General features: G+C 33.3%; 1 protein-coding gene across 1 annotated transcript in view; it reads right to left on the bottom strand.

Moving 5' to 3' along the window:
* LOC145690195 (uncharacterized) overlaps window positions 1-16,444 on the bottom strand; it is a 234,848-nt gene that overhangs the window by 18,621 nt on the left and 199,783 nt on the right. Inside the window, exon 4 of the mRNA XM_081764844.1 lies at window positions 10,641-10,867. Coding sequence (XP_081620970.1) covers window positions 10,641-10,867 — 227 coding nt within the window. The remainder of the gene's footprint in view (window positions 1-10,640; window positions 10,868-16,444) is intronic.

Here is a 16,444-nt window from a genome sequence, read left to right as displayed (position 1 = left end):
AAAAACGAAATTTTGATGGCCTGTAAGAATAACAACGTAAGTGCTGATAGGAATTTTAGTCGTCTTCGGTGAGTAACCAAGTAACTGCTAAAGAAGAAAAAAAAAATCGAAAGTTCGTTGATCTTAATGAACAATGATGTAACTGCTAAAAACTAAATTTCGTTGGTCTCTGTGAATAACCAGATAAGTAACTGCTAAACATAAAATTTCGTTGACATTAGCGAATGGCTATGCAACTGCTGGAAACGTTATTTCGTTGTCATCGGTGAATAAATCAGATAACTGCTGAAAACGAAATTTCGTTGAGTTTGGTGAATATTAAGGTTAAGTGCTAAAACGTTATGTTGTTAATTGTGGTGGAAAATCAAATAACTCCTAACAAAACGAAATATTATTCGGTTTGGTACATAAATAGGCAAGTGTTGAATAATTAATTTTTACAGGAAAGAAATTTTTAAGTATTCTGCTCCCCGCACATTTCCACCAGTCTCCATGAATCAGGAATTTTCGCTGTAACTTCTATCATTTGACTATTATATCAGGTATTCTGAAAAACAATTGAGGCTTCTGCGCACAAAATGGCGTTAGTGTATAAAATCTCGCACATGAGTCGCAGCGGACTAGGCCTAACGGCATTTGGCAGGTGACAATTGGAGCTCGTAGGTGTGCAGAAAGTGTTGGAATTCTTATAATTAGACGTAAAGTATTGTGCCATGAAGCTGAAAGAACTTAAACAGCAAAAGTGCGATACATTTTACAATTTTATTTCGCAAATTCTGCGCAGGCCCGTGAAGAAATTTGTGCTCTTTATGGGCAAGATACATTATCAAAAGCAACAGCCAAAAGATAGTTCAGTAGTTTTCGTTCTGAAAATTTCGATCTTCAAGATGCTCCTTGCAGTAAGCGACCAATCACAGCAAATATGAATGATGGTCTAGTAAAAATGAATATTCTAGTCATAACATCATCAAGGACCCAAATGTCTTTCACCAAACGGCGTTAAACCATTTGCTGGCTTCTTTATGGTGAAGTAGCTAACGCGCGTATCTTTTCTTGTGAGTGATTCTGGATTCAAATCTGGTTGTGGAACTTAAAGCCAAATAGTTGTTTAGGTTCCACTTTAGAAAGTAAGCCATATTTCATACAATACTGCTTTGGTATTGACTAGGGACGTTGGCTTCCCAAACAATTAGTCTAATCAAAATACGCCAGATAACAAACTTTTAGAATGTTTTTGGTTTGATTCTTGGTAATGAATTAAGATCTTACACTGTGCACCCAACTTCCTGAGTACAAGTTCAGGAGCTACTCCACAAAGAAGTGAAATATGATTTTTAGAAAATCATAGGTACAATATGCTGGTCATCAGTGGCGTATTTAGGATTTTGTTTCGGGGGAGGCTATGCACATTCTCCTGAGTGGGTGTATATATGTTGGGTCTATGTAGGTTTAGTTTTTATATATACTATATATAAATGTATCTATATCTGGGGGGGGGCTTGAGCCCGATAGCTACCTTCTAAATACGCCACTGCTGGCCATCATCATCGAGTTGAAAGTACGCATCCTGGTATAAAAACTATTCACTGTCTGCAAAGCCGCATTTCCCTCTCCCTTCCTGTTAGCTAGTAAAGTAATTAACTTTTGTCTGTGTTACGGAATGATATCGCTTCTGTTACTATGAAATATCTAGGTTTGAAGGAGCCCTGTATTTTTACTCTGTATCAAACACGCACCTAATTTTTATTTTCATTGATTATTAAACCAAGTTTTACCTACAAGACGAGACGAGATGACAAATAAAGTTTCCCGTCTCATAAATTTTTATTAAGTACTCGTCACATTTTGTAAATTTATGTAAACAAAAAAAAAAAACACACACTTTATGCCCTGATTTCTTTCTTAATTTCAATCTAGAAGTTATCAGAATTCTTTCGCTTCAGGAGAGGTTCAAGAAGGATGTGATACAACAGCATTTGAACCATTATAATGTGTAATGAGTTGCCTATCTCTAAACATCGACAGTGTCTTTATTGTGTTCATAGAATCGTGTTATTAATGTAGTATAGTTCTTTTACTATGAATCATATAATACTTAGATGAACTAGTGTTGAATACGAGATTCGAAAAATTGTTCGTCTGGTCTCGAAAACAAAAGAAGGCTTGTCATGTTTCTCGTCTCGTCTCGGAAACAAAAGAATTGTCATGCTTCTCGTCTCGTCTCGGAAACAAGAGAAGAATTGTCATGTTTCTCGTCTCGCCTCGGAAACAAGAGAAGAATCGTCATGTTTCTCGTCTCGTCTCGGAAACAAAAGCATTGCCATGTTTCTCGTCTCCTCCCGGAAACAAGAGAAGACTTGTCATGTTTCTCGTCTCGTCTCGGAAACAAAAGAATTGTCATGTTTCTCGTCTCGTCTCAGAAACAAAAGAATTGCCATGTTTCTCGTCTCGTCTCGGAAACAAGAGAAGACTTGTCATGTTTCTCGTCTCGTCTCGGAAACAAAAAAAGAATTGTCGTTTCTCGTCTCGCCTCGGAAACAAGAGAAGAATTGTCATGTTTCTCGTCTCGCCTAGGAAACAAGAGAAGAATCGTCATGTTTCTCGTCTCGTCTCGGAAACAAAAGCATTGCCATGTTTCTCGTCTCCTCCCGGAAACAAGAGAAGACTTGTCATGTTTCTCGTCTCGTCTCGGAAACAAAAGAATTGTCATGTTTCTCGTCTCGTCTCAGAAACAAAAGAATTGCCATGTTTCTCGTCTCGTCTCGGAAACAAGAGAAGACTTGTCATGTTTTTCGTCTCGTCTCAGAAACAAAATAATTGCCATCTTTCTCGTCTCGTCTCCGAAAAAAGAGAAGAATTGTCATTTTTCTCGTCTCGTCTCGGAAACAAGAGAAGAATTGTCATGTTTCTCTTCTCGTCCCGGAAACAAGAGAAGACTTGTCATGTTTCTCGTCTCGGAAACAAAAGAAATGTCATGTTTCTCGTCTCGTCTCAGAAACAAAATAATTGCCATGTTTCTCGTCTCGTCTCGGAAACAAAAAACATTGTCATGTTTCTCGTCTCGTCTCGAATTTGCAAATTCACTTCTCGTCTCGCTTTCGAGACAAGACGAGGAATTTCTTGCCTCGTTCGTGGGCAACACTAATAAAAGCTTAATTGCAATCTTCTTGTTGGAATATTGAAGGTACGTCAAGAGCAGTTCTTTTAAAAAGAGAAAGAGTTGTTCACTTTTTTCGTCATGACTGTACGTAAAGAAAACAGTGCATACAAGAACAACAATCAACATGATCAAACATTCTCTTGATTTTTTTTTCTGACCCACTTCGAGCATTTTCAAACCTAACTGCACCATGTGGGCAATGTTTTGCTTGACTCATGTTAACGAGAAAAATACTACATTTAGCTACACCGAAAAAAAAAAAAAAAGGTATCATGTGATGCACTTTGAGGCTTCAAAATCTGAACCTGGTTCGTATTCTTCACTTTTATACAAGTTAACATCGTGTTGAATGCAACAATCCATGAACACATAACGGTAATATGTATTATTATTGTTATTATTGATAATGTCAGCGTCATAAATGTATTAAATTGGTCATGTTTTTCCTGGCATAGCCGAAAGGCTTACATGTAATTCTTCTTTTACGTTTGTGTTTTTGTTTATTTTAAAGCTCCTCGAGCATCTAATGATCAAGGTTGCATGTTTACTAAAATGAATACTTCAATCAAATGCCGCCATCGAACTAAAATAATAATAATAATACTAAAACAAGTATATTAATTATTATTATTATTATTATTATTATTATTATTATTATTATTATTAGAACCAGTAGCTACCTTTAAAAGCTATGTAACTAACCTAACTCAACAATAAGAGCTTTTAAAAAAGTCATAATGCTAAATACTAGTTCAAAGAATCCGACAAAATGAATAGCACAAAAAGAAAAAAAATGGAAATTATATTATTTCCAGTAGGACATAACTATAAAGTAAAACAATAATAATAATAATAAATAAAAGCAGCAAACACGATTACAGATTATTGTATTTCAACTCATGTAAAGATAAAAGATCGAATTATTGTATTTTAATTGGTCAACTTAGGGGCTATGACCCTTCAACTTCCCATATACGTATGTAAATTACAAAAGCTCTACAGCTTGGGACAAGATACAATTTCGTAACACGAGATTTGTTCTTTGTTTTTGTTGTTATCATTAAGCAGGCTCAACAATTTTCTAAACTTATAAGGCCTTATGCAGAGTCGTTCTGACGTGTGATTAGCGTCATACTAAAGAGTTCTACTATCATATGTTTCCTGCAGTAGTCAGTCCTTTAGTATTACGCTAATCATATGTCAAAACGACTCTGCATAGGCCCAATAATGATTACAGCCCTACACATAAGCCAGTGGGGTATTTAGGGGTGGCTATCGGGCTGAAGCCCCCCCCCCCCCACGAAATAAATATTATGTATGCAAAACTTCATTAAAATTTGTCGACACCCAAAATGAAAAATATATGTTGATTCGCGTGTTGTGCATAGTTCCCCCCCCCCCGAAACAAAATCCTAAATACGCCACTGACATAGGTAAATGTTATGTTTCATGATGAGACATCTAGCCAACAGTCTAGGGCTACCAACTTTTAAAAATGGAAATACTGGACACCCTCCTGGAGTACGCATTCTCTTAAAATTATGCCATCATTGCTCGTCAAAAAATGTGAACAAGCGGAAAGTGGTTACGTTACATAAAATTGAACGATTCGGAGTTCGTATTTAATAACTTACTTTTTGAAACATTTATTAAACATAGTTATTCCAATTTTGGTTGAGGCGGCACATGTAATTTTTGTATTCTTATTATCAATAATACATTGTATTTAAAACAGAAAAGCAAACATAATTGACAATACAATTATGACACAACCACAAATTTACTTAAAAAAAAAAAAAAATAAAATAAAATAAGTCTTACCAGCTTCCCTAGGACTGGTAATGTTTCATAATGCATACATGCTTTTACTTGATCTGAACGCATTATTTAATTGAAAAGACGTATCTAAGGATGAAGCAATGCTAGCTTCGCTCTTGAAAATGTACTTTTGTTGACCTTTAGCAGTTTTGGTAAGTTCAGTACATTTTCCTGCCTTCAACTCTTCAGCAAATTCCACACACGACAGGTCGATATCAAAGTGAATTGCAAACGATAACATCACTGCGACGGAACAACAAATTCATTGAGGAATGGAATTGGGCTATGGCCATGATCAGCCAGTTGTCAAAATGCGATTCATTTTAGAATCTAGATTCAACTAAATCTACTTTCCACGAAATTAAAAAAAAAATAATCTGAATAGAACAGAGAATAGGACTAGTAATAGGAAAAATTACCAGACATTTAATGTCCGGTACCGGACACCGAACAAGGATGTCAAAAGCCGAACTGTCCGGTAAAATACCGGACGTTTGGCAACCCTACAATAGTATGATAATAACCTTACGTAGACTTTTTTTTTAAAAAAAAAGAAAACTAGAGTACTTTTTAGTCCAACATCAATAGAGAGCTGTTCTTTTTATGTTTATTTGAAAACTAAAAAATCAAGGGACGAATCCATGGAGACATCTTGTTAACTGAAACTTACTTTTAACCACTATTATACGACAGGAAAAATCCTAAAATCGGACTGCAAATCCATTAATCTACTGCAGTAAATCTACGATTAAATTAAAGTCTATTATCGTCATAGTATATTACTAATCAACAACAATAACAGGATATTAACTAAGATTTATGCCCTCTAAAAACAAACCGAATAAAAGAATGATATTTCAGTAGTCTATAACAGAACAAAAGATATAATTTTCAAACCCTAAATTAATGTTCCATCAAGGATTTATTTACGTTTACCGCTTAATGTTAACGGTTTCCTATGAGATATAATTCATTGTTTTAAAATTACAGGTTGTTGCGCGAAAATTTTCCCCGCCTTTCTGCTTATTCCCTCATCTGTTGCCGCCTTTTACGTTTTGCTTATCTGTTATCGCAGATAATGGAGGCGTGTTCTTTTCAACATGTAACACTTCATCAGGCGCGTGCTTCTTTTTAAACTTCTCCTCGTAGCACAGGCATCCGTAAAACAATGCAAAGCAAAGCATCAGTGTTGAAAAGAGCAAAAGCAAGGATGGGGGAGAGAATACCGCTCCCTGTGGAACACCTGCTTTGGCACGAAATCACTTAACTTCTCTCTCTCTAGCCACAGAGAACCCTCAAGCGCGAGATAGATATAATGTATTCATGCACGCCACGCCACACCACGCCGTTTAAATGTTTTCTTGTATTCCACCTCTCTCTCTCTCTCTCTCTCTGGGCTGTTTATTGGTGCCGGGCTGTTTTATAGCCGTGGGGCTATTAATTAATTAGGTAATTAACAAACAAAAGCAAATGAAATAGAAAAGGCCCTTCCTTACCTGGGGTACTTACTACAAACGTAAATCATATTTGAATAGAATAACATTTATTTATTTATTTATTATCCAAATAAAATTACACCGTCCTATTACAGGGTGAACAAAATTTTGTTGTCAGCAGTTAATTTAATTACAAATTTTGATCAAAATAAGGAAAGAGAAAAGTCTTAATAAATTAATTCGATACTTTGTGTAAGCAAATATCTACACTAATGAATAATTAGGGTTTGTGTGAAATTTTAACACCGATCGCGTGAACTTGAATGAATAATTTGTGTTTGGTCACAATTCCAACATTATTCTCTTGAATATGACTGAATAATAAGTGTTTGCGCAATTTCAAAAAAAAAAAAAAAAAAAAATCTCTTTGAATTTGACTGTATAATTTGTATGCAGGCAAAGTTTCGACAACAATCTTTTGAATTTGGTGAACAATTTATGTTTGGGCCTAGTGTCAACATCATTCTCTTAAACTAGACTGAATAATTTGTAGTTGAGTATTTCAGCATCAAACTCTTAAATTTGACTGAATACATCTTTTTTTTTTTGGGGGGGGGGTCAAGTTTAAACACAAATCTCTTGGATTTGGCTGAATAATTTTGCGTATCGGCTAAAATTTCAACACGAATCTCTTGAATTTGACAAATTAATTTATTTGGGCAAAGCTTCAACACTAATCTAGTGAATCTCACCAAATGATGTGTGTTTGGATCAGCGAGGAGAGCCTCAGAATAACCATTAAAACCTGAATTTATATCAGCATACATCGCTGTTACACGTAAACTTAACTTCTCTCACTCAGAGTAATCTATAAAATCTAAGTTGACATCAGTTTACATCGCTGTTACACGTAAACTTAACTTTTCTCACTCAGAGTAATCTATAAAATCTAAGTTGACATCAGTTTAAATCGCTGTTACACGTAAACTTAACTTCTCTCACTCAGAGTAATCTATAAAATCTAAGCTGACATCAGTTTACATCGCTGTTACACGCAAACTTAACTTTTCTCATTCAGAGTAATCTATAAAATCCAAGTTGATATCAGTTTGCATCGCTGTTACACGTAAACTTAACCTCTCTCAATCAGAGTAATCTATAAAACCTGAGTTGACATCAGTTTATATCGCTGTTACACGTAAACTTAACGTCTGTCAAAAAAGAACAATATAAGCAAAAGTTTTAGTCTTATTTTTAATATAAAGTTCTATATTTCAAAATAATCTACTCAACACAATATAAGAGATGCGTGTTCTATGTATACAATACTCGTATTTGTGTTAGTTTGGGTGTGTATTCTTCTTTCGTTGAGTATACGAATCTTACTTTTTTCCTTTTCCTTTACCGGCCCTCTTCTTTTTCAATAATTGATGAAACGAGATTGTTAACGCAACTTTTCTGCCCAACATAAAATGAAAAAGAAGAAAAACAAAACGAATAAATAATAAAAAAAAGAGTTCGGAGTTACGAAAAAGAGAGAGAGAGAGAGAGAGACACTTCCGATTCTACTTCAAGAACTCAAACAAGAAATCAGCAAGTCGAAAGAATTTAATGGCCATGTGAAGAGGAAGTAAAGCCGACTCACTGAGTCGTTTGTTTCCAAGAGTACATTTTTCTCCTTCTTCAAACTCTGGTTTGGACGACGACGCCATTTTGTTTTCTTTATTTTCTTCCCTCCTCATCGTAGAGATTGAGGAGCAAGAGAGAAAATATAATAAAGACGAGAAGACATAAAAACTGAAGCATATATATATATATATATATATATATATATATATATATATATATATATATATATATATATATATATATATATATACTGTATATACATGATATGGAGAATTTACAGTACGAAAAAACTGAGAATACATTTAATGAAGACAGAATTGCAATCATCCGTACCGTACGTATTTCAATAACACAAAATTTAAATTAAAAATTTTAACCCTACAAAACTACGTTTCTGTCTCTGTTTTCGTAGTTATCTTCTTTTTTAATATTATGCTTTGTTTTACTTCTATTTGCTGTGCTATCAATTAGTTTTATATTGCATTTCACATTCTTTATCCTTATTGGGTGTTTCTCTATTGTACTCCGTTGGAATTTGTATATACGAAACACTACATAATTTTCTTTCTTTCTTTTTTAAAAAAGTAATAATAATATTAAGTTATTGTATATTTCTTTTGCTACAGCCAGTTTAGGAATCCAGTTGTACTAATACAGTTGTTCTCAATTAAAGATCGTAAGTTACCAACAAAGAAAGCTTGAAGTTATTGAAGATTATAACGTGTACAGTACAGATAGTGACAAAAAGATATCGCAACAGTAGCGCTAATCACCAACAGATGGCATTGCATACCACGTATCTTTCTAATATATTTTGTAGGGATATACAATATTGATATTAACTGAATCAACTTCAAGACATGAATATTTAAACTTTATCCAAAGACAAGTTGAATTAATAACTAGAGAATAATCTGTGTTCTTTTATGATATTTTGTTTTTCCATTGTTGAAAGAATTTTATTGTTGGTAGTATGCTTCAGAAGAATAAAATTAAGTGCTCTGTACGCTAAATAACACAGAATAATCAAAAAGTGAACGGATTATTCTCTAGTTATTGATTTAACGTGTTTTTGGACAGAGTTTGAACACTTATCTCTTGAAGTTTATTCAATTTATACGAATATTGTTGACAATAATTGAATCAACTTCAAGAGGTGAATATTCAAACTTTGTCCAAAGACAGATTGAATCAATAACTAGAGAATAATCTGCGGTGTTTTGTGATAATTTGTTTCTTTCATCGTTGAGAGAGTTTTATTGTTGGAAGCATGCTTCAGAAGATTAAAATTAAGTACTCTGTACACCAAATAAAACGAAGTAATCAAAAAATGAACGGTTTATTCTCTAGTTATTGATTCAAAGTGTCTTTGGACAAAGTTTGAATATTTATCTCTTGAAATTGATTCAATTTATCCGAATATTGTTGATTCGTACAAAATATATTGGAGAGATATGTGATGTCATCTGTTGCCCATAGTCGAATCTTTAAAGTTTAATTAATCACCTTCTACCACATCTCTTCAGAATACAAACAAGGAATATATAACAATATGAAGAACTAGTGGGAGGTTCCCGTCACAGGAGAGTGTTGTGCAGGGTTGGCAGCCATATGATTTTGAATTAGATTAGAGAACCGAATCATAGGTACATTTTAGATGTATCTAGAGAGAATGATAGTTTATTAATTTAACTCAATATCGCATACTTCTTGCATTTTACTAGTTATTCGGCTTGTTTCCTCTAAAGGTGCCAAGCCTGATAAATAAACGAGTTTCTCCCTTTTCTGCTTGTCATGTCAATAGAGATAGTCACTACAACAGTGTCACTCTATCTCGACTTTGTTCGAATATCATTGGCTTTTGTGTGTGCAGCCCAAGCAACTTGGATTTCAACAGAGGATATAAGATGAATACGTCTGTCAATTTCTTGTATGTTCTTCAAAAGTTTCGACCGATCACATTGATTTTCCTACACTTGGAGTTCGAAGAAGAGTAAAGTGCGGTTTCTTGATAATTTAGGAATTACTAAAATCCACGTTAAATATATTTTACTGTGTATTCCAGGCAGTGGCGTATTTACGATTTTGTTTCGGGAGGGGGCGTTGCTAACTTTCGGGGGGGGCTTTGCCTCAAAACGTATAAATTCTGCAAGATAATTCATATACTTTACTCTAGTAAGTAAGATTTCGGAGGGGGCTTAAGCCCGAAAGCCCCCCTGATTCCAGGCATAAACAACTAGTTGGAGAGCAAGACCTGCTTAGAATTTGGATAGGGATAATAGAAACCACTTTGTGCAAAACGGAAAAAAAAACTTTTAAAAAATTTCAAAATGCTGTATATGTACGTTATGCAAACTTTCTTCTCTTATCTTGTAGGAATAAATTGAAGTTTTTACTCATGTGATTTGCCTCAAGAACCGCCACTGAGGATATTTAAGTTTTTTTTTTTTAGAAAATCAGATCTGCATTTTTTTTTTTAGAAAATATAAAAATCCCTAGAAAGTTAATACTGGCACTGAGAACATAAGAAGCATTATTAATGAACTCATAATAGTAGTAAAAGAAGTATTATCCATTCAAATGCGATTATAACTTACCTGTAAGACTCGCTTAGGAAGCCCTGTCTTCTGCGACAGCTGTTTTAAGTCTTTGGCGTCCGGATTATGATTAATGGCGAAGTATGACTTCATGGTCCTGAGTTGATGATGCTTAAATGACGTTCGCATTCGTTTGGTCCTCTGAGGTTGGCCGTTAGTTCCCGCAAGGCCAGGGCTAGGACCGGAGGTGCCAAAGGGCCCGTCCAAATAGGAATCCGCATTTAAATCTGCAAAAAGAATTATAAAATAACTTATTGTAGATAAACTATATGAACAACATTGAAATGTTATCAAAGAAACGATAAAAAATAGCAATGTCAATGATCACAATTAATAATGCGAAATAATTACTCTACAATGTAAATATTATACCGTATGGGGTAGGAACATGATATAACGAGAAAGTGATCGTAGATTATCACCAGCTTTATCAAAATGTGTGTAGAGAAGAAACTGAGTGAAACAAAAAAGCAATTATGAAAAATATTGTAAGAAAGTAATCGTAAAAAATAATTATGTTTTAAACAAAATTACTTTAAAAAAAATAAATGTTTTTTTTTTTGCATTACTAAAAGGAAAAAGCATAGAGAGCGCCCTCATATACGATCAATTTATAAATCATTTAATTCTCATGTAACTATACTTTAATTTATATTACTAATAAAAAAGAATGTTACATTATAATAGTCTATAATATTACGTCAGATTTAAAGAATTTGTCAAGAGATTGTTTACGACAACGCTCTCTATGTTTTTCTTCTTAATCGATTTTTTAAAAGTCATTTTTTGAAATTATTATTATTATTTATTATTATTATTATTATTATTATTTTACTTTTTAAAGTACGATTTGCTTCATTTTGTTTGTTATTTTTAGAAAGAAAATATTTTTAAAATGTTTTGTTTTGCACTTTCTAGTCATAATTAAATACATTTTGAATCTTTGTAGTATTTTGTTTGTTTCCTTTCCTTTGTAAATACTTGCCGGGTTTATGTTTCTTTCGACACTATAGTCTACCTGAGCAAATGACTCAAAACTTATTCTTAATTTTGAACAAAATCTATAAATATTTAAAAATAAATATTGGATTACTGCACTGAAACTAGACTTTTGTCTCTGTACAAAATTTCACCATCGTATGATAGCGGAAATTGAGTTAAATTAAGATTGAAAGATCTGAGATCACGGTTGAATCATTGTGAGTTAAAGAAAAGCATGTAACAAAATTTCATCATTATATGGCATCAGGAAATGAGTTAAATGAATAGATCTGAGTATATGGTTGAATCATTGTGAGTTAAAGAAAAGCATGTAACAAAGTTTCATCATTATATGACGTCATGGTTGAATCATTGTGAGTTAAAGAAAAGCATGTAACAAAGTTTCATCATTATATGACATCAGGAAATGAGTTAAATGAATAGATCTGAGTATATGGTTGAATCATTGTGAGTTAAAGAAAAGCATGTAACAAAGTTTCATCATTATATGACGTCATGGTTGAATCATTGTGAGTTAAAGAAAAGCATGTAACAAAGTTTCATCATTATATTACGTTTGGAAAATAGTTAAATTAAGATTGAAAGATCTGAGGATATGGTTGAATCATTGTGAGTTAAAGAAAAGCATGTAACAAAATTTCATCATTGTATGAAATCGGGAAGTGAGTTAAATTAACGTTCAAAGATTTGAAAACATAGTTGAACCATTATAAGTTACACAAAAGCATGTAAAAACAGGAAATAACAGAATATTGGAGGCAATTAAAAGAAGGGAAAGAAACTGTTTACGTCACTGTTCAAGAATAAATTATGTTCTCTTTGTGGTCATGGGTGCAGCTACGGGAAAGAGATTTTGGGATGCTGACTCCCGAGCTAATTCAAGACCCTTTTTCAGGTAGCAATACGTAAGAGATCCAGCTAGCATGGACGAACAGTCTACAGTAGTTTCTAACACATTTTTCAAGTGGTTACCACTTTTATTAGTCAGAATGTTCTACAGATCACCCTCCTCTTGTTCCCTTCGAAATCAAATTCAACATTTTTCTAACATTTTGAGCATACACGAGTTTAAGCATAAGTTGTACAACTATGCCATTCGATGAGGAACGAACTTTTGTGACTCGTGGCCTAGAGTGACCTTAAGACGACCAAACATAGAAAGTATATGCAAAGTTATTAATGTAATCCCAGGAAGCACGATTCCCTCATCTCTCTCTTTGTCTTCTCACCAAATTTATAGCTTTTTTTCTCACTCGTTGTGTGCGTTCATGTGTTTCGAAGCATTGTACTGAAAGGTAATTACAAAGTTTAACAAAGTTTAAACATCGGAGTCGCTGGAAAGGTAAACTACATGCTTCTCTTATGGAAAATAGTCAAACTTTAATGGAGTTAACCTGTAAAACTTTTTTAGAATATAAAATATCCCGCTGAACCTAAACAGTGTTTTGTTAAATATTTTTGTATAGTCTAGGATCAAAAATTCAGAATGGGAGGACGATTAAAAACAAAATTATATTTTAGCTCAAGCAGTGGATATCATTACTCTACTATAAAATTCTGCAGTAAATGTTGCAGAACTGATATCTTGGCTGATTCCGAGTCTGTCCGAGTCACTGGATCTGCTTGGTTCTACAAGGTCTGTTCGGGTAGCCGGGTTAGACCAGGTCTGAGAAGCGACACCCAAGTCACCCGGTTACTCGTTCCACCACTTATATACCTATTTAGTTTGTTTGTGTTTTAAAATGATATTAATTGTAATCCCCTTAATCTTTATACTAGTATTTATAGAAAAAAATATATGTTAGGTGTTTCTTTTTTTATGTATGATTGAAGGCAATCAAGGATATTTTATAATAATACGTCTATAAAGATATTAGATACAATCTATAGCTATTTGAGATTTTCATTTATACTGTGTGACATGAAATTCACTTCAATTTTTTGTCTTCAGTCCTTTTGGGGGGGGGGTTAATGTTTAATTTAAGAGGACCATAAAGGCAAAGAACGAGGGACAATAGTTTGAGAAGCGTTGGTCTGAAGCATTAGACCGACAATCGTAAGATCTTTCTTTCGCAGGTTCGAGTCCCGCTCAGTGCATTGATTTCGTGCATTGTTATTCATAATTCATTTTCCTATTATAAATCATTTATTATCGTCTCATTTACCGTCCAATACGGTAGAACAGTGGGACATAAAAAGCAGCAATTGTTCTGAGTTTTTTAATTTTAATACACAAGAGTAGATATGTTGTGCAAGGAACACTACTGAGGAACAAAAACACAACAACATCACGTAAGAAAAAGTAATGTCCTCAGTTCAAGTACTGTGTCTCCTAAAACGAAATTTGCTGTCTAAACCCTTGTCTGTAATTCAAACCTCCCATCCCCTTCGTACTCTTTCCAGTAGTCGGTAAATTAATTGGAAACAGGGAGAGAGACGAAGAGTACGATAGAAGACAGAAGAAGAAAATAATCCGCTTTCCAAAAAGCTGATTTTTCCCCTCACCCGATTCGATTCTCTCCCCGAAACTAGAGAGAGACATGATGCGCACGCGTATACACCACTTAGCACCTAAAACCCTTGCACCAAATTGCAACCAGCCAAAGCAGAGCAGAATACAGTCACCAGACAGAAAAAAGACAATATGGAAGCATTTTATTTTGTTGTATCAAGAGAGGGGTTGGTGTGGTACTTATAGAGGGGGGAAACTGACGTTCTTAATCTGATTCGGAAGAGGATTATATCACAACATAATCTTTTCCAGTCGAGATGAAAATAAAACGAAGAATTATATATAAAACAAGGAAGGGGAATCAAAGAAACAATGATTGGGTTGAGTCGGTCACTAAACGCTAGAGAAACACCGAACCAAGAGAAGGCGCATACAAAATGTTATCTTTCCCTATAACAGGGTATCATTTGTTGTCAAGGGCATGCGAGTTTTTCCTCTAAGTTTTGCCTTAAGCTTACTCGATTGTCCAAGTAATATTCTTTGTAATTAATCAAAGTTTTCCTGTTGTCGTCTTTTATAAAAGAGCAACATCGCATTGAATAACAGGAATTATGATTCTTTAACATTATATTTTTTTACATGATTTTATTTAACTTGCCTTTTCTGTTTCAGTGTCTGTCAAGTTATTATTATTATTATTATTATTATTATTATTATTATTATTATTATTATTATTATTATTATTATTATTATTCACTTTCATCAACCAATTTGCTTTAAAGTTTGAGGTAAATTTTAAAAAATTTCTATCAATCCGAGTTTTTATGAATTTTACAACCAATTTTTATAGACTTCAATTAACACAATTTTGTTTAAATTTTGCAATCAAATAAGCCTATTATCAGTTTCCCATCATCATAGGTATTCTGTACTTATTGGCAGGTCACTTGCCGCGGCTGAGAAGCTTGCACGCTCCACGGTTCTCCGCTAACCTCTTTGTCTTCACATATGATCTTTCTGTTTTTATATCGTCCATTATTGTAGTAGCCTCCTTCACCTCTCTCTCTCTTTCCTGTCATCATTTCTTCCTAAACAATATCCCAATTAGTTTCTCTTCCTTTTCTTAATAATGTCTAGAAGTATCCTTTTCTCCCCCGCCATTTCTAATTCCCTCGCATTCGTATTCCGCTCGACCCAACTAATTCTTTCCATTCTTTTCCACACCCACATTTCGAAAGCTACCAGTCGTTTGTTTTATCACTTTTGCGTAATATCCATGTTTCTATGAGTTAAAAATAATAAATAAATTATGTAATCACTTGCTACGCACTTCTATTAATCCATTTTTTAAAAATCGCTATTCACTTTAATCCACTTCTCTCAATCAATCATTGTTTTTATTCATATGTATTAACTCAATAACTGTCTTCAAATTTTTGCAATTATTTTTTATTCAGTTAATTCAATTTTCTTTAAAGGATCAAGTTCATTTTTAAAACCCATTTCTATCAATCTGATTTTCTACGAATTTTGCAATAAAATGTTTATGTTTTATATGATTTCAATTAAGTTTGTTTATAATTTGTAATCATTTTTATATTCTCATTTATTAACATTTTAAATAAAATTGCATGTCAGATTAAAGCCACATCTATTCCTACCAATTATTTTTTTAAAGTTTTGTAATCAATTGTTTATCCATTTCTATAAACTCAACAATTTTCTTTAAATTTTGCAATCCGATTTTCTATAGATTTTCAAATCAATTTTTATTTACTTGTATTAACACTTCTATTTTTATCTAAACATGACGGGGCATTCAAACCCAATTGCTAAAGTTGTAATAAAAAAGATTTTTAAAAACCCGAGATATAAAGTTCTACGCCCCGGTTAAATACATCGAAAAGTAAATACATATTTTTTACACTATAAGAGTTACTTTTAATATATAGATATGAATATTTTCAGCAGTGAAAGGAGCTTCAAATAGAGATCTTAAATATGAAATATGTCCAAATGGACCAAAATTGGACTCGAATCTTTCGTGCACCGACGTATCTCATTTTGGAACTTTATTTATTTATTATTGGTTATAAGCTAATAATGTAGATGATCGTACATACGCATTGCCTGCACGTGCTAATTAATGATTTATAGTTACACCTTTCTGAGAAATGTGACATGAAAATGAGTTTAACACTTTCATTCCTTGCTGAACTACCATTGAAAAAAAAAATTGCTGTGATGAGTTCGATTTTTAATTGGCTTCAGTATTCTTTTATATAGAACTTTTTTAATGTACACTGTATAAGTTTTTATCGTAGTTATTTTGCAACTTTTTTTTTTTATA

The sequence above is a fragment of the Thermobia domestica genome, chromosome 7 (assembly GCF_964235325.1).
Source record: "Thermobia domestica chromosome 7, izTheDome1.hap1.1, whole genome shotgun sequence".
Lineage (NCBI taxonomy): Eukaryota > Metazoa > Arthropoda > Insecta > Zygentoma > Lepismatidae > Thermobia > Thermobia domestica.
Note: the sequence above shows the minus strand (reverse complement) of the source record. Positions and strands in the feature narration are given on the sequence as shown.